The sequence below is a fragment of the Aythya marila genome (genome assembly GCF_965140915.1).
Source record: "Aythya marila genome assembly, chromosome: 9".
NCBI lineage: Eukaryota > Metazoa > Chordata > Aves > Anseriformes > Anatidae > Aythya > Aythya marila.
In genome coordinates, this window is record NC_139050.1 from 17059935 (window position 1) to 17083208 (window position 23274).

Consider the following 23274-nt stretch of genomic DNA (forward strand, 5'->3'; position numbering starts at 1 on the left):
GCCCCCGGGCAGGCTGGCATCGCCCCGGCCCCCAGCCCACCCCGGTGGTGGGGCTGATGGGGATGGGACGGGGCTGGCACAGGGACAAGCACCAGGCTTTTGGCACGGGACAGCCCCGCAGCACCCCTGGGTCACCCTCCCTGCCCTGAGCAGCTGGGTGTGGGGAAGGGTTTGGGGAGGTGGACGAGAGGGTCCCGTGGGTGGGGAGCTCATACCCCCTCCCCAAGGGGGCTCCTCTGCCTTGGCACCCCCTGCGGCAGGTGAATATTTTGGGGGTGCCCCCTGTGCCTGGAGGAGGGGGGCAGGCAGAGGGTGGCACCCGGGCAGGGACGGGGACCGGGAGGGTGCCAGCCCGCGGGGACAGCGGCCTCACCACACCGAGCACTTGTGCGCCGGGTTCATGGGCGAGTTCTTGGGGCAGTGGAAAACGCGGCCAAACTCCTCAAACTGCGAGACGCTGCCCAGGACCCTGCCGGGGCCAAATGGGGGTTGGACACAGCTCAGAGCTGGGTACCCCCATGATGGGGATGCCCACCGAGGACCCTGCCCCTCACCCCAGCACCCCCAGCCCTGCCCGCCCCAGCTGGCAGCCACCAGGAGGGCTGGTGCCCGCCGTGCCCCCGTTTTGGGGCCGGTACCTGTAGTGCTCCGGGGCGTGCTTGTCTGTCAGCACCTGCAGGTAGATGGACTGGGATCGCCGCTTGATGCACCAGTTCTGGGGGGAGGAAGGTCCCGTGGGTGAGACCAGGGGGACACCCTGGGTTCTGGCACCCGCTGGGACCCCCAGGACCCTGGGCACCCACTGGGGTGGTCCTTCTGGCTGCTGGGGGTGAGGGCTGGGGTGCCCTGGTGGTGTTTGTTGTTGTGGGGTCTCCCTGAGCCTACATATGAGGTATGGATGGGCTGGGCGAGCGTAGGGGCATGTTTGTTATTGAACAGGCACACTTGTTTTTGTAGGGTTCCCTGAGGCTGTGGGCTGCCTGATTGTGGGGTGCCCTGAAGCTCGCATCCATTTGTTATTGGGGGGCACGTGGCTGTCACTGTAGGGTTCCCAAGAGCACAGGGACGGTGTGGGGTGGTCCTGTGGGGCTGAGCCCTGCACCGGGGGCACCCACAGAGCCCAGGACCCAGGCGGGGACCCGCTGGTGGCCGTGGGCACCGGCTCACCTGGGCAAAGGCGATGAAGAAGAGCTGGTCGTGGGTGTACTTCAGGTGGTGCAGGGGGTGCTCGGGGCCGTGCTCCCGCACCCACTTCTGGTAGGCCTGCAGGACACGGGGTGCCCTCAGCATGGCTGGGGGGGGGGCTCCAAAAAAGCCCCGTGCCCCCCAGCAGGCACGGCCACCCTCGGTATCAGTGGCATCCGCAGCAGCCCCGTGGCCCTGCGGGGGCTGTGACACCCCGGGGTGGGGGACACTCACGTAGTAGGCGAGCTTGAGCCCCCCCATGTCAGCGATGTTCTCCCCCAGCGTGTGTTTGCCGTTCACCTGCCCAAAGAGGAGCAGCACGGGGTAAGCAGCGATGTCCCCGCGGGGGCACCAAGGCTGCTGTGCCTCGGTGTCCCCCACCCAGGGCCCCGGGGGTGTTCCCAGATGAGGTGTGAGGAGTTTTTTTGGGCTCTGTCACTTCTGGGGGGGGGGATCTCACCCGCTGGTTGTAGACGGTGAAGTTGTCGTAGAGGTTGACGATGCACTGCGCCTTCTTCAGGAACTTGCTGTAGGACGTCTCCGTCCACCAGTGCACCAGGTTCCCGTGCCGGTCGTACTGCCCCCCTGCAGGCAGCGCCACCCGTGGTGCCCCCAGTGTCCCCAGTACCCCCCCCCAGTACCCCCAGCAGGTTGGGGGTCACTCACCCCAGTCGTCGTAGCCGTGGGTCAGCTCGTGCCCGATGATGGTGCCGATCCCACCGTAGTTCAGTGACCTGTCGGGGGGACAAAATTGGGGGTGAACACGGTGCTGGCAGGGGTGGCGGTCACCCCAAGACCTGTCCCATTCCCCAAACCCATCCCTGTTTCCTCCCCCCCGCCCCCAGCCCCACACTCACTGCGGGAACTCGGGGTCGTAGAGAGTCGGCTGCAGGATGCCGGCGGGGAACACTGGGGACACAGGACAGCATTGCAGGGAGGGGACAATCCGGCCCCAATCCCACCCCCTCAGCACCCCCTGGCACCAGGGGACCCCACATCATGCCCCCTAAACCCATTCCTCCCCCCAGGCAATGCCTCACCCATCTGGTTCTTGTTGGGCAGGTAGTAGGCATTGAGCGCCTGGGGGGGCAGCAGCCACCTGCAAGGAGAGATGGAAGTGCTGGGGACACGTAAGGACAGGGAAATGCCACCCCCTCGCACAGCCGGGGGCACCCCAATGTCCCCGTGTCCCCCCCCAGGTGAAGCAATACCCACGCGGACTTGTCCACCTCCTGCCGGATCTTCTTCACCGAGAGCCTGATGCTGAAGGCGATGCTGTTGAGGATGTTCTTGAAGTAGGTCTTCTCGTCCACCTCAAACTGGGGGGGGGGACACGGCCACGTCGAGGGGGACACCAGCCCCCAAAATCCATCCCCCTGAGGCTGGGGAGCAGTGCTGGGGCGTCCTCCCACCCCCATGAGCCGTGGGGACGGAGGATGTGGGGTTGTGGCCAGGGGCTGGATGTGGCCCCTCACACTGGGGTGGGGGATCTGCAGGGGTCACCGTGTCCCCGTTACCTCTTTGGGGACCCCAGACCATCAGGGGTAGGGTGAGGGAGCAATGTGGGGATGGGACAGCGTGGCTCTGCCCACGTGGCTGTGCCCATGCAAGCGGTGGGCTTGTGTCCTGGCTCCTTTTGGGGTGGTGTCTCCCCACCATGATCTACCTGGAGCCCTAATGAGGTGTAGGGCTCATCCCCCCACTCACCACACGGCCCCGGGCCCCCCCTTGCCTCATACTCCTTGTCGATGGCCTCTGGTTTCAGCAGGAAGTCGGGGTACCCGATCATCACCATCATGTACTGGAGCTGGGGACAGAGCAGGCAGCGGGGTCAGGGTCCCCGTGTCCCGTTCCCCCACACGGGGACAAGGCCCGGGGGGCACGCTGGGGGCTGCCACCTTGGCCCTGGCCGCTCTCCGCGTCTCCTCGTCCATCCAGTCCAGCTCATCCAGGCGCTGGTCCAGGATGTATTTGATGTCCTCCACCAGCTGCTGCACCTACAGCGGGGCACCGCTGATGCTACCGGGGCGTCCTGGCCACCCTCCAGCCCTCAGGGGTGCGGGGGGGCACCCGGAAAAGGGGCCGGGAGGGCGCCTACCTTGGCCTTGCTGGCGGAGGAGAAGTACTCCTCGACGAAGAGGGCGCCCAGGGCCATGCCGAAGTGCTTGTTGGCCTGGCTCAGGCAGACCTTGCCCGGCTCCAGCTGCTTCTCGTTGCCCTCCATCTCCTTGGAGAGCTCGTGGATGGCGTCGCGGAACGGGGTGGAGAGGTGCTCGCTCAGCACCACCACGATGCGCCACAGCATGTAGTTGTGGAGGATCCTGGTGACGTGGGGCAGGATCAGGCCCCTCCTGGGCACCTCCCTGCTCGTGCCAGGCTTGGGGTGGCCGTGTCCCGTGGGGCCCAGGGATGGAGGGGGTGGTGGCACCGTGCACGTCCCCGCAGCAGGCACGGTGATGGGTCCCTTGGGGACCCAGGAGCTTGGTGGTGCCCTCCAGCAGGAGCTTCCCCAGGGCTCGCCATGTCCTGCCTGGCCTCGTGGGGCATTTTGGGGGTCCTTCCACAGCTCCCCCCGGTACCTACCCCATCACCACCCCTTTCCAAAGCTGGGCACGGAGGTGCCAGCCCCCCTCACCTGCTGGGCGTCACGCGGATGAGGTCGGACACCTTGTGCATGTAGTCGGTGGCCAGCAGCACCACCTCCTCGTCCTCCGAGAAGTTGTCGTGGAAGATGCGGTCCAGCAAGCGCTTCCACTTGAGCTGGCAGGGTGGGCACGTCACCCCCGTGCCACCAGGCTTTCAGCCTCCCCCCTCCCCTTCCCAGGGGGTCACGCCTGCTCCTGGTGCTGCCCCCAGCAGCCAGGGCAGTACAGGATGGAGCCGTCGCCATCCGGAGCACATTTATCCATGGGGTCAGTGGGAGATGTTTCTAGGGACACTGGAGCATGGCACTACAGGATTGTGCTTCTTATAGGGGATACAGGACAGCCCTGGGGACATGGGACAGGGACAAACACGGGGCGCAGGGCAGGTGGGAGATGGGGGTGGCAGGGGGACGCACCGTGGGGGTGATGCGCTGCAGCTCGCCCAGGGTGACTTTGTGGTACATGGAGCTGACATCCCTCCGCACGTCGTCGTACTCGGACACCGTGATCTGCACGGGGTGGGCACGGCTGTCACCTCCTCCCTGCTGTCACCTCCCCATTGTCACCTCCCCACTGCCCCCCGCCAGGGGTGGCACAGGGATGGGCACAGCACCGGGGCAAGAGGAGCTGCTGGTCCACACCCTTTGTGGGGCTGGGCATGAGGACCCCAAGGAGCTGAGGTAGCAAGGACCATGCATGGAGGTCCCCCAAGCCTGGGATTGGGGTTCCCCAAGATTTGGGCACGGTGTCCTCAAGGGCCTGGAGCGAGTTCCCAAGGATGGGGAATGGGGGTCCCCAAGTGGTTGTCCCATGGGTGTCCCCAGAGTGATGAGGTCCCTGGGGCTCTGCCTCAAGGTGTTGGGATTGGGAAGGTCCCCAGGGGCTGGGATTGAAGGTTCCCAAGGGGATGGGGTCCCCCAGGGCTGGGAAGGGGCACCCCAAAGCCTGGGACAGGCACCCCCCCCCCCCTCACGTTGGCGAGGTGCTGCTCCAGCTGGAGGATCTCCTGCGCCTTCTGCTCCACGTGCTCGGCCCCCAGGAGGGTGAGCAGCCGCTCCATGAAGACCCGGTATGCAGCCAGGATCTGTGCCAAGGGACAGCTCCGTGAGTGCCACCAGCATCGCCCCCCAGTCCCCCAGCCCCCCAGCTCCTCACCTTCTCGCTCTCCTCATCCTGCCCCAGGTAGAGGGTCCGCTCGGGCAGCGTCAGCCCATCCTGGTCAATCTGGGGGGAGATGGGGGCAAGGGGTGAGCAGAGGGTGGGGAGAGAGGCGCCCCCAGCCCTGTCCTGGCTGCACACACCCCCAATCTCCCCCAAATGGTGGCCCCACACCCGCCCCATAGCCGGTCCCAGTCCTGTGTGCAGGATGCTCCACGGGGATGAGCGGTGCCGCACGGACACCCCCATTGACCCACAGGCACGTGCACCCATCTGCACATTTCTGCCCCGTGTCACACCCCACAGCACCCCATTCATGCACACACCCCCACCCCACATCACACCCACAGCCCTTCTCTCGCACACCCCTCGGAGGTGCACGCACACACTCGAATTTTCACCAAACGTGCTGAACCCCCCCCACCAAACACCCTTCAGCCTCCTCTCGCAGCACACACACACACAAAAAACCCGTCCCACCCACCGTGCACACTTGTCACACTCCTGTCACACCCATCCACACGCACACGCGAGGCGTTGGAGCCACCTCGCTCCCCCCCCTCCACCCCACACCTCGCCGTGGCACCCCACCCTTGGCACACCCGCGCCTTCCCCATCACACCCGTCGGAGCCGAAGCCTTTCTCCGTGACACACGCTCCCTCTAGTGTACACACGCACAGCCGGCCTCCTGCCCTGTCCCCCGGCTCGCACGCTCACGCTCACGCTCGCACACTCACACCCATACCCCTTGGTGCCAGCCCCACCAGCTCACGGGGACCCAGGAGGCTCCGTGCCCCCGGTGTGCCCAACGCCTTGTCCCCACCGTGCCACCGCCACCCTCACCATGTCCCTGTTGTGCCTACCCCGTGTCCCCTCTGCGCCCACCACCGTGCCATCACCGTGCTCACTGCTGTGCCATTACCATGCCCGCTTGGTGCCCCCCATGGTGTCCCCACCATTGCCACTGCTGTGCCCCCGCTGTGCCCACCCGGGGTGCTCGAGGTTTGGCCACCCAGACGCAGCCCCCAAAATGCCCTGGTGGCACCACAGGGCGAGGGACGTGGGTGACAGGGGTGGGGATGGCCAACAAAGCCACGGACACCCAGCACAGAGCCAGCACCGCCCCGTCCTGCGCAGACAGCAGCCAGGACACCAGGGTGACGGGCTCAGATGGCACGGGGGGGGGACCCCATCACCACCTCATCCCTTCCCGCATCCTCCCCACCCTAAAGGTTCCACCCTGGCCCAAGGGTGCTGGCTGGGGGACGTCCCACGGGGGGGTGTCAGGGTGCCCTCACCCGGATGACGTAGCGGGAGGTGTTCCTGTCGTCCAGGCTGACGGTGAGCGAGAAGAGCACGGCGGCGCTGTAGACCCCCTGCGTCTTGTAGAGCAGCTCGTTGAGGTCCCCGCGGCCCGGCGAGGCGTCCCAGCCGCCGCACTCCCCGATCACCTCCAGCATGGGCCGCGGACCCAGCCGGTCGATCTCAGCCCGGTCCAAGCAGGAGCGGAAAAACTCCTTCACCTTCCTCTCGGCCGAGGCCGGGGCTCGGCGGCGCACGGGGCGGCTCAGCAGCGCCCGCAGCTTGGCCTCGTTCTGCTCGGCGATGGCCCCGATGGTGCCGTACACCAGCTTGTCCTCGGGGATGCCGTGCCGCCGGAGCCACCCGCCGCAGGCGAAGGAGTAGAAATCCTGGCAGGGGTCGATGGTGGCGTCCATGTTAGCGCTGAGGAAGCGGGACGCCCGCAGGAAGGCCTTCTTCTCCTGGCAGCCCTCCAGGCAGTAGCTGTCCCCTTCGGCCGCCAGGTATTTGAGGACCAACATGCACGTCAGGATGACGCAGAGCCCGGCGGCGAACACCAGCCCCGAGAGCAGGCAGATCTCCCGGCGGCTCCAGCGTGGCAGCCCCCCGCCCCGTTTTTTGGCCCCGGCGCCCAGCTGGAGGGCGAAGCCGTTGGGCAGCGTGCCGCTCTGGTACCGGCTCACGTACTTCACCTCCTGGAACTCGTCGTAGTGGGCCGTCAGCGAGTAGGTTTTCTCCATGGCCGGGGCTGCCCGCAGGCGCGGGGTGCTCAGGGAAGGCAGGGGACGGGTGCCGGTGCTCCCCGGTTCATGCTGGAGGCGGTGGAGGTGCCCGGAGAGTCAGGCTGCTCCTGGAAAAGGCAGAGGAGGTGGTTGAGGGGTGTTTGGGGAGGAGCGAGGGGATCGCTTCGTGCCGTCATCATCGCCCACGTCGCCGTCCCCGCTGGTGGCACTGGTGGCGCTGGTGCCGGGAGCTCGGGGGCAGCCCAACCCCGTGGCTGTCCCCTCGGTCCCCCACCTGGTGATGGGGCAGGGTCCCACCTGCACGATGCCACCCAGCCCCTGGCAATGCTTTATCCCCCTGATGTGGAGACAGCACCCGCTCCAAGTGGGTGCCCGGGGTGGTTTGGGGAGCACCACACCGCACCTGATGGGCTGAGGGGGGCACGGGGCTGCCAGCCCCTCCGCGTGGGGTGAGCAGCGTGGGTAAGCGGGTCCCTGGGGATTTTTTTGGGGGGGAGAAAGCATTGTATGGGGTTGGTTTGGGCTGTTGCACGCCAGGTTGTGCTGTCTCGCCCTGCGCCGTGCCGCGTTGCACTGGGTTGGGGTGGGTCGTGTTGCATTGCGTTGCCTCCAAGTGTGTTGCAGCGCGGTGTGCACGCAAAGTTCGCTCCAGTCTGGGGGGGTCTGGCCCCTATGGACACCTCACAGCACCCCCCTCACCCCAATCCCCCTCCCCAATACCTCACCCCTAGCCGGTGCCCAGCGGTCGCTGCTCTGGGGAGGGGGGAGCTCTGCCCATGAAAAGAGGGTGGAGGCATTGGGTGGGGGGGGGGGGGCTTCAAAAGGAGCCCCCACTCCTCGCTCAGCGCAGATCTGCACATGGATTTGCAGGTGTGGGGAGGACACGCTGAGGACAAAGAGCCGCTCGGGGAGGAGAGGGGGGGGCGATATCCCTGCGGCAGGGTCCCCCGGCCCCCCAGCACCCTGCAGACCCCGCTCCCTCCGCAAAACTTGGGTGAAGTTGTGCCCCGGTGCCGCAGCCTGGCGGTGCCCGTGCCGGAGAGCAGCCGCGCTGCTGCCACCACCGGAAAGTTTGCGGGGTGGGTGGCGGGCACGGCAAGGGGGGGGGGCTCGGGGTGCTGGGGGGAGCTGCAAGAGCTGCTCGGGGGACGGTCCCCAGGGTGGTCCCCAGGGTGCTGGGAGGATGCTCCGGGGATGCTCCGGGGATGCTCGGGCGTGCCCGGGGCGCGCTGCCCAGGATGCTCGGGGGATGCTCGGCGGGATGCTGCCCGCGGTGCTCCTCGAGGGTCGCTCGAGGGATGCTCGGGAAGTGCTCCCCGGGAATAACGCCTGGATCACTCGGGGGATGCTCGCGGGATGCTCGCTGCCAGCCTCGGGGGGTGGTGGTGGTGGGGAGGGGGGAGTCTTCCCCGTGCTGCTCCCCGGGGCTGCTCGCCGAGGGATGTTCCCCGGGATGTCCGGGGGCGCTCGGGGGTGCCCAGCTCCTGCTCCCCGCCCCACCGGGGGGGCTGCTCCGGGCTGCGCTCGGGGAAAAAGCCGCCGGGGGGATGCCGCTTGGGGGATGCCGCCCGGGATGCTCGGGGGGACGCTGCCCGGGGATGCTCGGGGGATGCTCGGGGGGTGCTCGGGGGTGCTCACCGGCTTGCCGGGGGGATGTCAGGAGGCTGCCCGGGGCTGCTGGAGGGCTGGCCCGGCGGTGGCCGTCCGGCTGCGCGCCCCGCGCTCCGCTCCGAGCCCCGCGCCGCGGCTGGAGGAGCGGCGGGGCCGGAGGGAGGCAGCGGGGCGGGGAGGGGGTGGCGTCTCCAGCCCGGCTCTCCCGCAGGCCAGGCTCCATTAACGAGATTATTATGCAAATGGAGCAGCCCTGTGCCACCCGCCAGCCTTACCTCATCCCCGCCGGCGGGGAGGAAGGGTAAGGAGGGAGGAAAGGGGGGGGGGGGTCCCCAGGACCCCCTGCCCCGGGGGGGGTGCTGGCACAAGGCTGGCAGTGCCACCAAGCTTGGCACCAACCGGCCGGGGACCCTGCTGCCACCCCCTGGCAGGTTGGCACCCAGGAAGGGCAAGGGTGGGCACGGCTGGGGGGGCTGTGCTGGCTGCATCCCAGCCGCTCGGACACCCCCCAGCCATGTCCGTGCACCCCAGGGTGCTCATCCTGGCCTGCCAGGGTGTGTGCAAGGCGGGGAGAGATGGAGGTGGGAGACAGGGGGAGCCCAGGAGGCTCCAGGTGAGAGGGTGGGCATGGGGGTGGCATGGGGCGGCATGGGGAGGGGGCCACGCACACTCGTACACACGCACACACACGCAAAGGTCTGGGAATATTAAACTGCATTGCAGATAAATCCCCAACATATATATCGTGAGCCGCTCTGCCACGGGGGGGCCCAGCAAGGAGATTTATAACCCATCAAATCCCACTGCCCACAGCGGCCCCGCGCAGCAGCCAGGGACCCCGTCCCCGCTCAGCCATCCCGCTGGCCGTGCTCCTGGGCACCCTGGCACCCCCATCCCACGTGGCCCTGGGTGCTGGGTGGGGGCCTGGGTCTTCCTGGGCACTGGGGTGGGAGTTTTGGGGTGTGGGTAATGTGCTACACGCACCATGTGGCATGGGGACGCTGCGTGGCATGGGGACGGGTGGCTCAGCTGGTGTGGGACCCACTGGGTCTGTCCTGTCCTGCGAGCACCACAGGCTGGCCCAGGGCACGCAATAACATGCGCCAGCACCAGTGCACACGCTTGTGCACGCTGACACACGCACCAGTACAGGCACACGCACGCTGTGCCACACACACGGCGTCCAACAAGTGGTGCCGTACAGCTCCCGTTACAGCCAGGCGTGCCCTGCCACACTCACACACACCCCAAAATACACACACACACACACCCCGACACACATCCACAGCCTCACGACATTGCAGCAAACCTTTCCCCGGGCACACACCGTGCTCCAGGAACCCCATCAGGTGCCTCCAGCTTGGGCACGCCGAGCAGCACCAGCAGGGTGCAGGAGCACCCAGCCCTAGGACGCTTCGTGGGTGGGTAACGGGGTGCCCAGCTTGCTGGGGGAGGCTGAAGGGTGGGGGCACAGCACCAGGTGCCACCACGATGGCATCCCCATGCCTGTACTTTCCCAGCCCCCCTGCCCAGACCCACCTTGGTGGGAGCATGATGGATGCGTGCGGGGAAGGGGGGGGGCGCAGCGTTATTAACAGCCTGGGTATTGCTCCAACAGGGCTGTAAAAATTAAAGGCGTGTGGATATAAAATAATGGATAAATCTGAGCCGGCCGCAGAGTTGCTGCGGCGTCCCAGGGGAGCTGGCAGCTGCAGGAGGGAGGGTGCAGCAAACCTGGGATGGGGACCTGTGGGTGGGCACAGGGGAGGTCAGGCAGCACCTGCACCAAGCACAGTTTTCCAGTGTAAATGTCCCAAGTGCCCCGAGGAGCTGCAATGCCAACCTGTGGAGCTGGCACCGCGAGAAGCTGCTCTTGAAGCTGGGCTAGAAGAAAAAAGGGGCTGAGCATCGGCAGGCTGGGCTGGTGGGGGCACGGGGAGTTTGTTCCAGGATGCCCACAAGCGCTACCCAGCCCCGAAAGCAGCAGCAGTGCCCTGTGCCCTGGTGACAACGCACCCAGTTTTGGCCAGGGCCAGGCTGGTGGGATCCCCCCCAAGTCCTGCCCGCCCTGCAGCCCCCAGCCCTGACCCCCAGCAGCCCCCTCCTCGCCAGCCCCACGGGCCACCCCGCCGGCATCCTCATTTTCCCCGAGATTAGCCGCGGCGCGGGAGCCTCCGCGCACCGCCAGCAGGTGACAAATAAGATTTTTCCACTCTCCCGAGCACCCGGCATGGGTCTGTCATTGAAAATGCAAAGCAGCGCGGTGCCAACCTCCGCCACCCGCCCTCCCCTCTGCCAGCCCCTCGGTGCTGAGCGCCCACTGGCCGAAGCCCCCGTCGTTGGACCCCCAAAATGCCACCCGCTCCCCGATGGCGGTGCCAGGCGTGAGCCATGGGTGTCCTCCTGCCCGGTGTGGAAAGGTCCTGGGGGGGGTTAAAGGGTGCGAGTTTGGGGTGTCAGCCTTGGTGGGGCATCAGCGTCCCTTTGGTGGGGGAGCAGTGCTGGGGGTCCCCACCACGCTGGGTGTTTGTGCCCCACCTGTGGTGCTAAGCTCACCCTAGTGATGGCAGGGTGAGGGCTTGTCCCTGCTGGAAGCATTTGGCCCAAGACGTGCCCATTGGGGTGAGATCTGCCCCCACAAACCCCACCCCAAGTGATCCCAATCCCAGCTGCCAAAGGAGGAGGACGGGAACGATGCCCCCAACCCCAGAGCTGGGCACGTCCACCCTGCATCCACTGCCCAATCCTCCCAAAGCCCCTCAGTCCCCCAACCCCCTTGGTCCCCAAAAAACCCCTCGGCCCCCCTCAGACCCAGCCCTCGCACCCCATTATCCAGCCCTGCTGCACCCCCCAGGCTGGACACATCCCCAGGCAGCCCCCGGCCCCGCTCCCCGCCGGCTCCTCATCTCCCCCTCCGCTATTGTTACAGGGTTGCCTCTGCCTCTGTCTGCGAAATTAATTCGGAGGTGGAGAGGGAGAATTATGTAAAGTGTGGTTATTCTGGAGCGGCGGGGGAAGCGCGGCTGATGGCAAAGTGCCTTTTTGTGTGTTTAATATGCATTTTTTTCCAGCGGTGCATTTTCAGGCGGGTAATTTGCTGTCTTTTCAGACCCCGATCAGTATCATTTCTCCAGCAATGACAGCTTTTATTTGCTCTGAAATGAATGCTGCGAAATTTCCAAGAAATAGCCGAGGCCCCGTTGTCTGCCCACCCCCGCGGGCTGGGGCGCGGGCACCCACCAGCCCCTTGCCCCCCTGCAGCCCCAGTCAGTGGCAGTGCCGGGCACACGTGTGTGCAAGCCTGCACACCTCGTGTGTGTGTGTGTGTGTGTGTGTGTGTGTGTGTGCCCAGGTGTGTGCTCTCACACCTCAGGTGTGCACGTCAATGCACCGTGCACACACCCCGCAGTGCACGTGAACACATCCCCCTGCACACATATACCCCTCGCCAGCACAGCACCACACTTGTGCACACACACACACGCTCCTAGTGCACGCACAGCCCTCCCCAGCACCCCCATAGCCCACTTGGCACCTGGTGACAGTCACCGTGGTCTCGGTGCTGACACACGCATGGGGGACTTGGTTGTGCCAAGGTGACCGTGGCACAAAGCTGGCACCTGCCTGGGGAGCACCCAGAGGGAAGCAGAGGGCTGCGGGTGCCACCCTGCTGGGGGCTGCCACTGGCAGGTAGTGTGAGGGGCACCAGGACTGGGTGCAGGGGGCACCCCTGGGCGGGTTTTTGGCACCAGGAGAATGGGCACGGGCAGCAGGAGCGGGCGCAGAGGGTGTGCGTGCGTGAAGAGGGAAAGAAATGCTGTTTGTGTAGGTGTGCGCTGAGTGGGCGCTGTGTGCTGGAGCTGGTGTGCGAGGCTGGCCATGCAGCAGCTGCGTGCGTGCGTGCACATCTCCGTGTGCACGTGTGTGCCCGTGCCAGCCCCCCCTACCCACATCCCGCTGCGTGTGGCGGTGTGCCTGCAGGTGCAGAGTGTGCACACACGGTGCCATGCTCCCTCAGTGCGTGTGCACAAGCCCAGGTGTGATAAAAAGTGATATTGGGGTGTATGAGTAAGGCTTCACCCCAAAAAAACACCGCACGGGGTCGTACACCCCCAGCTGGGGGTCCCCACCTCTCCGCTGCCCCAGCTGTGGCGGTGCCGGGGCCTGGCACGGCCAAGGTTAACTCCACCAGAGCCCAGCGGCACGGTGCAGGGAAGCTTTAATTTAATGAAGTGTGAGGCTTTTTTATGGGCTTTTAATTACGTGGTGATAATTAACATTATAGGCCGCCGGGTCCCGGTGGTGCCCGGCTGCCCTGTGCCAGCTCCCGCCTGTTTGTAAATAAACCCAGCGGGCAGCCGGGGCCGGGGGCTGCGCCATGCCCACCCTGGGGTGCCCAATTTCCTGCCGCCGGCAGCAGCTCCAGCCCCAAATCCTCTTCTTGGGGGGGGGGAGATTTGGGTTCAAACTTGGGCACAAACCCCTGCAAGAGGTGGGGAACAACGGAGCCCCCCCAGCAGCACCCAGCTCCCCAAGGCTTTTCCATGCCTCTGGCCAAGCAGAGCTGCCTGCTAGCACCGTGGTGACAAGGGGGGGGCACAGGGAGCCATGCCATGCTGTGTGTCCACCCCCCCCAGCCCCAGCCTGGCCCCAAGCAGCCCCCCCCTGCATCAGGGCTAATAGGAAGTGATCCATCAGGCAGCTCCCGGGCGCACTGCCCGCCTGCCAGGCACCTAATAGATTTATTGCCAGTCACCCAGGCAATTTCCTGCCCTCCCCTAATCAATACAGCGGGGCAAGGGGAGGGGGGGGGGGCATCATAAGGAGCTGGGGAAGGGGACGAGGAGGGTGTCAGGGCACTATCAGCCCCCCCAGTGGCTGAATGGGGGCACAGGGCCACGATGGGAAGGTGATGCCCCATGGGACCAACCCCTCCTGGTATCACCTCCCCATCTTGCTGGCAGGACCCCCCCATGCAGCAGCTGGGGGTGCCATATAGCCATAAAGGGCTGCCATACAGCCATAAGGGGCTGCCCCCCCCTTTCTCCAGCTCGAGGCAGGGAGCCCAGGCACCTAAGGCTCCCCTCCCCCAGCCCCTTCCCATTTAATTTTCCCTAATGAAAGGCACAGAGGATGGCGGGGAGCTGGGGCACCAAGGTCGAGGCTGCCTTTAATCAATCCCCGCTGCTGGCCGGGTGCCCGGAGAAGCCTGCGGAGGAGAGGCTGGGGGGTGGCGGTGCAAGAGGAGAGCACTGGGGGGGGGGGGGATGGCTGGGGGTGAGGGGCTCCCAGTAACAAACTGGGACAGCCCCAGGACCCCGCCACCTCCCCATACAAAAGGCACAGTGAACGCACTGAGCGCCCGGATCCTGCCAGGGCAGCTTTAACCCTGCGCCTCCCCAAAAGCACCCCAAAACCCTCCACCCTCTCTCCTCCCAGCCCCACAGGGCCGGAATCACCGCCCAGCAGTTTGGGGACAGCAGGAGGGGACACAGGTCCCCAACTCTGGCCGTGGGGCTGTAAGGCACTGGCCACAGGAGGATGAGGGGACACGGGGAGAGGGGGGGGGCCACCCTAAAGCTGGGTGCTGGTGACGGCGCTCACCCCGTGCACCAGGACCGTGGGGCCCAGGCCGCGGGTGAGCAGCTCCAGCTGCCGCAGGTAGAGCGGGTACAGGCTGGTGTCGGCCGGCGGCCGCGGCAGGTAGAGGAAACGGACGGCGGGCGCCGGGCCCTGCTCCAGCACCAGCTTGTTGGCAGCACGGACGTACTCATCCGACACCCGGGTGGCGTTGGCCGGGAAGTTCACAGCCGCCCCTTCCTCCTCATCCTCATCCTCAGCCGGCGTCCCCGGGGTCCCCCGCTGAGCCTGCCAGTGCAGGCGGACGACGGCGTCCCAGGGCACCAGCTGGATCTGGGCCTGGATGCGCAGGTCCTTGAGGAGCTGGCGGAGCTTGTCCTCCTGGGCGCCGGGCATGGCGCCGGCCTCCACGCAGAGGAAAAGGAGCAGGCGGGCCCGGCGCCAGGCCCGGGCCATGTTGAGCACGCAGGCCATCTGCAGCAGGAAGAGGCTGCAGGTGTCGGCGTAGCGGGCGCTGTCGGGCCGCAGCAAGTTGACGGGCCAGACGTGGATGGTGGGCGGGGGGCTGGCGGCGCGCCGCAGCTCCCAGGCCTTGTCCAGGCTCTCCAGCTGCCGGGCCAGCAGGACGTTGCGCAGCATCTTCAAGGCGTCGGCCACGATGCCCACGTACTCCCGCGGCGACAGCAGTTTGGGGGCGGTGGGCGCCCGCAGCGGGGGGAAGCCCAAAGGCAGCTCCTCGCGGGTGCTGGTGAAGGCGGGGTGGCGGGCCAGGCCGTCCTGAGGCGCTGCGTCGTCGTAGAAGCCCAGCACCAGGGTGTTGGGGCGCATGCCGCCTGCCGAAAAACCACCATGGGCGGTCGTGACGGGAAGGAGAGGGCCCTGCCAGTACCAGCAGCACCATGGGTGCCACCAAACCCAACTGGCTTTGATGCAGGCAGTTCCAACTCCCTTGGGAATCGCCCATCCTGGTGCCTCCAAGACCCAGCTTGGCTCTGGCACTACCCACAAAGGTGCCTCCAAGACCCAGCTTGGCTCTGGCACCGCTCAACCAGGTGCCCCCAAGACACAACTTGGCTTTGGCACCTCCAAACCCCTCAGCACTGCCCACCCGGGTGCCTCCAAGCCCCATTCTGGCTTTGGAGCTGACAAAGGGGCCAAAGGCCCTCAAGTTGGACCCCCTTCCGTGCCCGGACCCCACTCACCAAGGCCAGAGGTGAAGAGGAGCTGCCGGACACCGTGACGCACCGAGGGTGCAAGGGTGAGGCTGACGAAGGCCTTGACGTTCAGCTTGTCCACCAAGCCCAGCCACGAGTCCTGCTGGGGCTGCAGCGGGTCCGAGGGCAGAGCATCTGGGTGGGGAGAGGAGACCAGCATCAGGCAGGGGTCACCCCATAACTGGGGGGCTCCCCGGTGTCCGCTCAGCACCCCAGCACCTTCTCCTTGTCCCCCCAAACCAGCTCCCATGCACCCACAAGCATGGGGAAGGTGAAAGCAGGTGCTTTCAGCCGGAGATATGAAATTATCCATAAATATATAAAAAAAATAGCAGGCAGCCCCATCCCCCCTCCCCAATTTCAGGCCATTAGTCACCACGGCAACGGCGAGGGGAGGTGGGGGGGGGGGGAGCAGAGCCAGGCATCCGCTGGGGGTGGGGATGGCCACAGCGGGGCGAGCGCGCGTGCGAGGGAGCACACGTGTGTGCAAACCACCACGCAGCGGGGGCGGACACACCTGAAGCGTGTGGGTGTCCAGCAGCGGGCACGAGATGAGGCTGGACACAGGAACACCCGTGGGCAAGGTTGTGCCAAGGGTGTTGGAAACGGGCATGCGTAGGTGTGCACGGGATTGTGGTGCACGTGGGTCCTGAGGAGCCTGGGTGGCACGTGCTACGTGTGTGTGTGTGGATGTGAGTGAGCACAAGCATTGTGAAAGCCTCCAGGACACACGTGTGCACGCGAGATATGGGATGGACGTAAGCCAGCTACATGCCCTGCACCATGCAAAATTCCACAGTGCCACCAGGGTGCCCAAAATGCTGGTATTTCCCTCCTTGTGCCCAACGTGCCCAGCTGGGAGATGGTGTCACACCAGCCAGGGGCTCTGGGAATGACATCCCAGGTCCGTGGCACCTCAGAAAGGGGCAGAGGCCCCCAGCGCTGGGACAGGGCAGACCCTCACCCAAGTCCTGCAGCTCCACGTGGCCCAGGACGTAGAGGCCGCTCTTCTTGAGGTCGTTGACGAAGTCGATGAGGCGGGGGCTGCTGCGTGGGTTCTGCACCATCAGCAGCATCTGCGGGCGCCAGAACTTGACGTGGTCCTTCCGCACGTCCAGCATCAGCAGGTACTTCCTCACCTGGGTGGGGGGACGGCAGGTGAGGAGCCCACCTTCCTTCAACACGCCGCCCCTCGAGGGGACGCCAGCCCCAAGGCCGTCAGCTCCCCGCCCCACGACGGGATTCGGGGCCAGGTGAGGAGAACAGGGCTCACCTGGTGGAAGATGAGGGCCTGGCTGATGTAGCCCCACGTGCTGCTGGGTGAGAGGTAGTGGAGGGCGAGGAGGAGGAGGAGGAGGAAGCCCAGGCTCGCCGAGGCCGAGACGGGGCTGATGAGGAACATCATGACGCAGCAGCCGGCGATGCCCAGCAGGCACGTGTGCCAGCTGAAGTAGCGGAAGGTGGGCCTGGAACGGGGAGAAAGGGGCACGGATTGGGCACCAGCTGTGCAGAAAGCATCTGGGAAAGAGCCTGATGCCTCGTTAGCAGAGCAGGGGGCACAGCTCCTGGGCTCCTTGCAGCAGGGAGCTCAGCCCAAACGAAGCCTGGCCTGGGGTTTTGTGCCACCCGCTTCATGCCAGCCATGTGGACAGGATACAGGCACCAGCAGCTGGCATCACCCTCTGTCCTCGTCAGCGTGGCACCAGCAGGCACACAGCCCCTGGTATTCAGCTGTGCTCATCTGGCCCAAGAAAATCCCAACGAGAGGCAAGGCTGCCGAAGGGATCGTCTGCTCATTACACTGAGGGTGACAGCAGGGAAACGCTCCCTGGCACCACAAAAACAGCAATTTCCATCTCCATCAGCCCCTTCCATGGCCTGAGGGACAGGCAGCCTGGAAATGCCACCATGGGGCTCCCACCTCGCTCAGCAAGGGCACCCGGTGCCCCCCCATCTCTCCATGGGACAGGGATGGTGGCACAGGGGCACAGGGAGGGGACAGGGCACCCCTCTGTGGCAGGGGAAATGCTTCGCACACGGAGGGGAGATGGCACTTGGGCAGCCCCACGCTGCAGAAAGGGGTGACCCGAGGGGCTCAGTAGCAACAGGGGCCCCCCAGCAGCACCAGCAGCCGTGGCACCCGCTCATCCTGGCTCACGGAGGCGGAGGCGGGGAGGCGAGAGGCTGTTATTTTCTCTAATTGTTGTTTTCGCTGAAAGGTAATTAAAATCCTTTTCCGCTGCGCTTGATGGAGACCTCGGCACGGGGAAGGGGGGGGCACCACAGTGCGGGCTGGGTGAGGGGCCCTCTGCCACCTGGCCCCAGCAGCCTCCACCAGGCACCAGTCCGTGCCCCATAGCACTCATCCGTGCCTCAAAATCCCTCAGCACAGGGAAGGCAGGACACGGGCACGATGGGCAGCTGTACCCAACCCTACAGCAAAGGGTGCAAGGCACATCAGCCCCCCCCCAAACCACCCCGCTGTGCCCCCCAGCTCTGGGCAGCCCTGCCATGAACTCGTCCTTCCTGGAAGAAGATCTTCTCCTCCCCCCGAGGCAGGATCCCCCCTCCCTCCCTCCCCTTTCCCCGTTAGTTTAATTAGCGCTAATGGAAAGTGGGCTCCATCACCGCTTGGCGAGCTGCCTGGGGGATGCCGGGCGGGCGCAGGCTATAAATTACCTCTGGAAAGCCTCAGGGGAGGGGGCACTGGATAAATCCAGTGGCCTGGATCTCTCTCTACCCACTCAGTATCACGGTGCTAGAGCACGGGGGCTGTCCCCTTCTCCCTCCTGAGGGATGGGGGTGTCTTTCCCCCCCAAATTCCCTGCAGACAGAGGGATGAGCGGTGGCCGCCCGGCATCCCAAAGCAGCCTCCCTCTCCCCCGGGCCAGCAGGTACCTGAAGTTGGGGGCCGATGCCCACTCCAGCGCCAGGCAGGCCAGGTTGACGGTGGCGTAAACCAGCAGGAAGAAAGTGGTGACCACCCCCGCGATGGTGTTGAGCTTCCCGGAGAAGAGCACCAGCTGCGGAGAGCACGGGGGACGCAGCGTGAACCGGAGCCAGGGGCGTCCCATGAAAGGGCACCCAGTGTGGGGCACAAATCCCTGTCCCCGGACAAGCCCAGGAGGGACAGAAGCATCCCCAAACTCACCTGCACCACCAGCCAGGAGAGGATCACTGCCATGATGGGGTTCCCGCTCGCAGATGTCTTCTTGGCAAGCGCCAGCGCCCGGCCTGTGGGCAGAGCGGGGAGGTTGGGCTGGCACGAGGCAGCCCAAAGGCCACCAGCAGGCTGGTGTGCGGGGCTGTCCCCAGACTGGGGACATCAGGGTGTGCTCTACGGGCTGATGGGGAGGGAAACAGGCACCCCTACATCACCCCAGTAGGGACAGGCTGCTGTGCCACGGGGTACCAGTGCCTCCGATGCGCTCAGGCACTGCCAACCCAGCCAGGGTGGACCGGGCATCACTGGGGGGAGCAGAACAACCTCATGGCCCCAAACCTGACGCGCACCAACCCATAAAACATCACCCCAAGCCAAGAAGGGGATTCCCTAGTGCCAGGGCTGGTCTCCAGCTCTGGCTCCAGGCACTCACCAAAGAGATCGTCCCGGGCCAAGGCGTAGAGGATGCGGGACGCCCCGATGAGGTTGCTCATGGCCGCGGAGAGGGTGGCAGCGTAGATGCCCACCGTGACCAGGGGTGGGAAGATGCTGATGTCACGCAGGAAGCCGTAATCCTTCTGCAGGAGGGTCCTGGAGAGGGACACATACACACACGGGGACGCTCAGCGTGGCTCAGGGCAGCGCGCCCTGGCACCAGTAACCCCAGCACGGGGACGCACCTGCTGCAGGTGGCACACATGAGGAAGGCCAGCAGGTTGTAGACGAGGTAGGTGAAGAGCACGGCGGAGATGGTGCCCCGCGGGATGGAGTAGCTCGGGCGCTTCAGGTCCCCTGCGGGCAGAAGGGGCCGGTGTCACCACCCCGCGGGCACAGCGCCCTCTGCTCCCCTCCCGCCTCGTCCCAGTGCCTCCCAGTCCGGCAGCCCGGTCCCTACCTGACATGTTGGAGCCTGCCATGATGCCGGTGCAGCCGTTGAACATCACCGCGAAGACGGAGCTGAAGCTCATCATCTGCCCCGTGGTGTAGTCCACCCCGTACCCGCCTGCAAGGCATGGGGGCACGGGCTGTGACAGGCTGCCCGGGGTGGCACCGCGCTGCCATGCGCCCTCTCCTCAACACCCCTGTCCCCAGACGAGTGCCACCACGGGACAAACCACCCCACGCCACTTGCTTTGTGCCTGCGAGCTCCCTACACCCTCCAGCAAGCCACTGTTGGCACCGAGGTGCCCGTGCCACCCCTCTCCAGCCCGGCAGGTAGGGCTGGGAGGTGGCTGCCAAGCTGGGGACCACAAATAGGGCTGGAGGAAGCCCTCACCTCCCAGGTTTTCCCGCAGGGTGGCGAGTGAGAAGCCCGTGAAGTTGCCATTCTCGGTCTCGGAGCTGTTGTGGTGCGGCATGCGGATGGGCACCCCGAGGGGCCGCGTGGCGAAGAAGCTGACGAGGATGGTGCCCAGCACGGCCGCGACGATGAGGAAGATGAGGAAGGTGGCCTTGGCGTAGATGGAGGCGCCCACGAGGCACACGACGAGGCAGAGGGCCAGCAGGATGGTGCCGTAGAGCAGCTCGTACCAGTAGCTCTGGGGCAGGACGTGGACGCCCGTACCCGATTTTTGCCCTGGGCAGAGACACGTGGGATTCATCAGGGCTCGGAGCAGGCACCAGATCACAAGGCAGGGGGTGGCAGAGCTGTGCCAGCCACACCAGGGACACTTGGGGTGCTCAGGGAGGGGACAGTCGACGTCCCATCCCCACAGGGTACTCACCGGGTGGGATCCCGAAGCTGTCCACCACCGCCTCCACCAGCCCCAGCACGTAGAGGGCACTGCCGCACACGTTGGCCAGGAAAAACATGATCCCGATGCTGCCCCCGAACTCCGGGCCCAGGGCACGGCTGATCATATCTTACTCAGGTCAAGGAAAAGTGCCAAAACCCCAAACCAACTCCCCAGCAGCACCGCCGGGCGCCCCACCACCCACGCAGCCCGGTGCCACCCGAATTTGCCCACACGGTGAAGGATACAGTAGGCTCCCCCGGCGTCCAGCGCCCCGTTGGTGGCGATGGCACACACGGACAGCACCGTCATGCCGATGATGAAGTACGCCACGGCGAACATGGCCAGAGCTTGGTACAAGCCGGCGTGGCCCACCACGAACCCTGCCGAGGCCGGCGTGATGTTAACCGGGTACGGACCTCACCGTGGGGCTCACACCGTGCCACCCCCTGCCCTGCCTGGGGGGGCATAAACGGTGCCCCCCCGGCCTCGGGGCATCCTCCTGCCATGCCAGGATCGGGCCCAAGCAGCTCAGGCCAAAAAAAAACAGGGAGGGAGGGGACAGGGGGACACCAGGACCCTCCAGCCTTGCTGCCAGGGGGTGCCTGGCACCACTTTGGGCAACGGGAGGTGATGGGAGGGGGGGTGGGGGAAAAAGCAGGACCCCCATTAAGGGATCCCAAGGGGGAAGGGGGGCGCACAGCACACAGGGACCCGCGGGTGCTGAGCCCCACGGGTGCTCCGTGCACTCTGTTTGCGTTCCCACCCCGTTCACCCGCTGCAAACCAGGAAGCAAAAGCAGCCCTGGGACATCCCCGTCATCGGCACCGTCCCCAGCACCTCCCCTGCCCCCCTGGAGCCCCCCCAAATCCCCCCCAAATCCCTCCCCAGTGCACGGCCAGACTGCCAGCGGGGTTGGCGAGGCTGTGGTCAGGAAGGGGCTGCCCACAGCGGCGGCGAGGTGCCCTATCTCGGCCACAAGATCGGCCGCAGAGATGCCCCGGGGCGGGGAGGAACTGAGGGAGGCAAACAGCAAGGAGGATTCGGGGGGGGCAGGCTGGGTTTTGGGGCCCCCCTGCCCTGTAATCCTCAGGGTGCCCCAGTGGCAGAAGCAGAGGGGAGGAAGCAAAGGCGTGCCAGGATTTGGGGGCAGCCGGGAGGGGCTCCAGGGTTTTGGAGGCCCAGGGGGGAGCTTGAAGAAGAGGGGGGGCTGCCCCGGGACAGCCCATAACAGGATGGTTCCTCTTCCATGCAGCTCCACCCTGTCCGGCCCCAAACTTCCCCTCGGCCCCCCAAAAAGTAACGCCAACCCCATGGGGGTCTGGGCACGGGGGGGGCCACCACGGGGCAGAGGCTGGGTGTGTGGGTAAGGGGGGGGGTCAGGGCTTGTACAAAGCCCCCAGCTGAGGGGTGGGAAGGGATGGGTGAGCGATGGGGGCTGAGCCCCAGCTCTACACCCCAGGATGTCCCCAGGGCAGGGGATGGAGCTCAGGGCCCCCCCCGGGCCCCCCGGCACGCAGCCAACTCCCGCCCAGGGTTTCCCGTGGGCGGAAAGTGAAAGAGGAAAAGCCTTCCCTGTTCCTGTCCGGGCCTCTGCCGGCCCCAGGCCAGGCCAGGGGCATCCCAAAGCCAGGGTTCCCCAAAGGGCTGTGCCCAGCCTGACCCCTCTCCCCCCCAGGTCTCCCAGTAACAGGCTCAGAACTCAAACTGGGAGCAGACTGGGAAGTAATCGGTGCCCTCTGAACAGCGTGGAGATGGGGGGGAGGCCTGGTCCCTGGATGGGGACGTGAGAATCCCACCCTGGGGACACCACAGGGGCTGGGGAGAGCGTTGGGGTGCAACGTTAGGGGATGCCCAAAGCAGTGGGGTGCTGGGGCTGGAGGGTGGGGGGACACCAAGGGCTCTGGGATCCTGTTTGGGGAAGGTGCTTGTGTCCTGCTTTGGGGGCACTGGGGGTGTGGAGGGGGTTCCTGCCCTATAAATAGTGGGGTCACAGCCTGGAGGGGACCCGAGGGGCTGCACAGCACCGGGACCCCAGAATGGGGATGGCAATGGGGTGGGTGCTGGGGCTCCAGCCTGGGGATGAGGGGGGTATGGAGAGCACTGGGAGGCCTCTGGGACCCCAAACTGGGAGGGCACTGGGACTCCAGCACGGGATGCTCGGGACAGGGCCCTGGAGGGGGGGCAGCGAGACCCCAGCCCGGGAGAGGGGCTCGGGGGCAACACGGGGACCCCAGCCCAGGGGGGGGGGGAGGGCGCTGGGGTCTCAGGGTGGTCGCAGAGGAGGGGGGGGGGGGGTCAGGATGCCGGCACTCACCGAGGCGCAGGAAGAGGACGACGCTGAACATGGAGAGCAGCGTGGGCACCACGACGCCCAGGAAGGTGGGCAGCTTGCGGGGGGCGGCGGCGGAGGAAGAGAAGGACGAGGAAGAGGAGGAGGAGGCGGCGGCGGCGGCGGCCCGGCCGCGCTCCCGGCCCCGCTCCTCCTCGGCCGAGCCGCCGCACAGGCGGTAGGTGAGCAGCGCGCTGCGCTCCGAGCTCGCCATGGCCCGGCCCGGCCCGGTTCAGCCCAACCCGGCTCGGCTCGGCTCGGCCCGCACCGGCCCCGCAGCGCGCCCGCGCCCCGGCCCCGCGCCACGCCCCCTGCTGGCCCCGCCCCCTCGTTGCCACGCCCCTTTTATGGGCACGCCCATCGCACAAGCCACGCCCCTTTCAGACACTCCCCGCATCATAGGCTCCGCCCCCGTGTGGACGCACCCTCCGCGTGGCCACGCCCCCTGTGTGGTCACGCCCCCCCTGTGTGGCCACGCCCCCAACCCCAAATGCCCCCCACCCCCAGGGCATCCCCAGGACCCCCATGGCCAGAGGGTGTCCCCAGTGTTCCCAGTGTCCCCAGTGTTCCCAGTGTCCCATCCCCAGTGGCCCCAGTGGCCCCCCAG

At 66.2% G+C, this 23274-nt stretch overlaps 2 protein-coding genes across 3 annotated transcripts; both read right to left on the reverse strand.

Annotated features, from left to right (window-relative positions):
- Positions 1–369: 369 nt before the first annotated feature.
- Positions 370–7031, reverse strand: ECEL1 (endothelin converting enzyme like 1; the record flags this gene model as incomplete). 2 transcript variants are annotated; one of them, XM_082766931.1, is made up of 17 exons in its annotated part: positions 370–469; positions 639–715; positions 1168–1263; positions 1420–1485; positions 1646–1770; positions 1852–1919; positions 2043–2094; positions 2226–2284; positions 2407–2504; positions 2918–2992; positions 3084–3182; positions 3284–3506; positions 3821–3945; positions 4247–4339; positions 4804–4914; positions 4986–5054; positions 6288–7031. In XM_082766931.1, the coding sequence occupies 17 exons, from the start codon at positions 7029–7031 to the stop codon at positions 370–372; spliced, it is 2280 nt and encodes a 759-aa protein (XP_082623057.1). The 2 variants fall into 2 exon arrangements, with proteins under 2 accessions (XP_082623057.1, XP_082623056.1); XM_082766930.1 differs by having other exon boundaries at positions 2401–2504.
- A 6871-nt stretch (positions 7032–13902) lies between these two features.
- Positions 13903–22926, reverse strand: SLC12A9 (solute carrier family 12 member 9). The gene is made up of 13 exons (XM_082766793.1): positions 22653–22926; positions 20584–20718; positions 20327–20464; positions 19879–20178; positions 19498–19605; positions 19283–19394; positions 19036–19193; positions 18591–18673; positions 18338–18462; positions 16713–16905; positions 16404–16578; positions 15428–15574; positions 13903–15058 (listed from the first exon to the last, which is right to left on the reverse strand). Exons 1-13 carry the CDS (start codon positions 22879–22881, stop codon positions 14220–14222), a joined length of 2742 nt encoding a protein of 913 aa, XP_082622919.1. The 5' UTR covers positions 22882–22926; the 3' UTR covers positions 13903–14219.
- Between the last annotated feature and the right edge of the window lie 348 nt (positions 22927–23274).

Coding starts and splice junctions, on each gene's coding strand:
- SLC12A9 (XM_082766793.1), bottom strand. CDS start 22,881: ATGGCGAGCTCGGAGCGCAGCGCGCTGCTCACCTACCGCCTGTGCGGC. Junction 20,179..20,326: donor CAGCTTCGGGATCCCACCCG/GTGAGTACCCTG, acceptor GTCTCTGCCCAG/GGCAAAAATCGGGTACGGGC. Junction 15,575..16,403: donor CGTGGAGCTGCAGGACTTGG/GTGAGGGTCTGC, acceptor CTCCCCACCCAG/ATGCTCTGCCCTCGGACCCG.